At 43.3% G+C, this 2,088-nt stretch overlaps 1 protein-coding gene across 1 annotated transcript; it reads right to left on the bottom strand.

The window, feature by feature from the left end:
- Positions 1–279: 279 nt before the first annotated feature.
- On the bottom strand, positions 280–1,859 carry LOC121214677 (WD repeat-containing protein RUP2). The gene has a single exon (XM_041088640.1). The coding sequence runs from the start codon at positions 1,823–1,825 to the stop codon at positions 596–598; it is 1,230 nt and encodes a 409-aa protein (XP_040944574.1). The 5' UTR covers positions 1,826–1,859; the 3' UTR covers positions 280–595.
- Positions 1,860–2,088: the final 229 nt, after the last annotated feature.

Below are 2,088 nucleotides of genomic sequence, written 5' to 3'. Positions count from 1 at the left end.
ATAAAGATAGAATGGTTGAATGTTAAAAAATGTTGTGCGTTGGTGTTCCACATTGTGTAAGGCTCTTTAGAGCTACTTCTACCCTTTCACTTTCGTTTGCAAAAATGTTTCGTTATTATGATGTTCCACCTTATGTTGCACATGCAAAAGCTTTTTCAAAATCCGTTCTTTTCTTCTCTTCCTCCCACCCTCTTCACTATTTAAAATTTTCTGGTTTTAAAGACGACTTTTACGAATAAGGAATATAAATGGTAGATGTTAAATGAGGCAACTAAACGGTAGAATCTAATCTCCAAATTTTATTCTATTAAAACCAATGAACAAAATAGATACTATTCGCACGAAATCAAACCGATCTCCCATCCTAACCTTATATATTGAACGGAATAAATCATTTCCACGAATTTCTGCTTGGTTATACAGTAAAAAAAAAAATCCTACGTTCCAAAGTTTATTCTCTTCGTGTATAGATGAGTGGATTATTGGTGATTAGAGTTGGAGGTGGAGAGAGAGTCATGAAAATAAAATGTTTATAATTAGCAATATTGTAATAATCCGAAAGTAGAAAGTTAAAAAAAATGTAGGAATAATAAGGCTATGATATTTTTGTGCCCACAAAAACCTGTAAAACCCCATCGGAACCCCCAGCCAAAAGTGTGCAGTGGTCTTCCTGGACTTGCCTCCAGCATACGCTACTGACGAAGGCATGGCCGAACCCAGGTCTAGCCATTGGCTCCAACCCCCGCGCGCAAATGGGCTCATCCCACCTCTTATCATAAACAAATACCTGGTTATTTTCTGACCCACATCCAAGCAACCCACCATGTCTCCAAACTGACAGCCCAACGAAGCTTCGACTATTCAAATGCCCTTTGCACGTTCTAATCAAACCACAATCACTCATATTCCACAGCTTTAAACACCCATCCGTTCCTGCTGAAACCATTGTTTGGGCATCCACAAATCTAACGTACGTCACCGTTTTCGTATGTCCTTCCAACACATGCAAAGGCTCCACCATTTTCCGCACATCGTACGCATACGCCATCCGGTCTGCGCATCCCAGCGCTATTAACGAATCGCCGAAGGGGCTGAACTCCACGCAACAGACCGAGCTACGAGCCGCGGCGGGCTGCACCTTAGCCACGCATTCCCCTCCTTCGCCGCCACATCGTGGGTCCCACATTTGCATGGTGCCATCATCTGAGCCAGATGCACCAACAAATGGATCCCAATGCGAATAGTCCACGCTCCAAACCCGTCTCCCGCCGTGCTCATCCCGTTCGAAGACCGGAAGCTTCCGCTCTAGATCATATTCCATGACCACCCCGTCGTAGTCTCCCGAACCGAGAAGGCGGCCTCCGGAACCGGGTCTCCATCTAAGGCTGCTGAGCTTAGCTGGAGTACATATGTAAAAGCTACATGCATTAACATGGTCTAGAAAGGCAGTATCGTTTTGTTCACCTCGGGTTAATAATTGGATGTTGTCTTCCGGCAGCAAAGAATTCAAACTGTAAATCCTAATCTTTCTTGCGATCCCTCCTGTTGCTACGACGGTATTAGAAGGGTCGAACTCGATGGAGCCAAGAGCGTCGGAGACGGCGGCATTGGCGCTGGAGGAGACGACGGTGGAAAGAGAAAAATCCCACTCACAACGAGCTGCTGCTGATGGTATTTCCAACCGATCTCCTTGGTGTTTTAGTGTTTGTTTCGTAGGGAGGGTTGGGTGGATTCCAGAGGAGAGATTTTTCATTGCCCATTCAAATGAAAAGGAGATGGTGGTGTTGGAGGGTTTTGGACTTTTAGACCAATCAATGGCTCCCATCCCGTCCAATAAAGTGCTACAACATTTAAGTTGGCTTGTGTTGTGTCTTGTGTGGTTATATAACCTTATTCATATTCTGTGCTCCATCTTGTGTTATATTACAATAATGCCACCTCTTAATTTAATATCAAAACATATGTTTGTTTTCACTGAATGTGTCATAATCCCATGCTAATAAGAAGCCTCTTAAACTTTAGTACTTCATGGTAATAGGTTCCCATACTTGTTTCTTAACCCCTTGTTTTTTGTATTCTAATATGTAA

Source organism: Gossypium hirsutum, chromosome D02, assembly GCF_007990345.1.
Source record: "Gossypium hirsutum isolate 1008001.06 chromosome D02, Gossypium_hirsutum_v2.1, whole genome shotgun sequence".
Taxonomy (NCBI): Eukaryota; Viridiplantae; Streptophyta; class Magnoliopsida; order Malvales; family Malvaceae; genus Gossypium; species Gossypium hirsutum.
The sequence above is the reverse complement of the archived record's forward strand: the minus strand, read 5'-3'. Positions and strand labels throughout refer to the sequence as shown.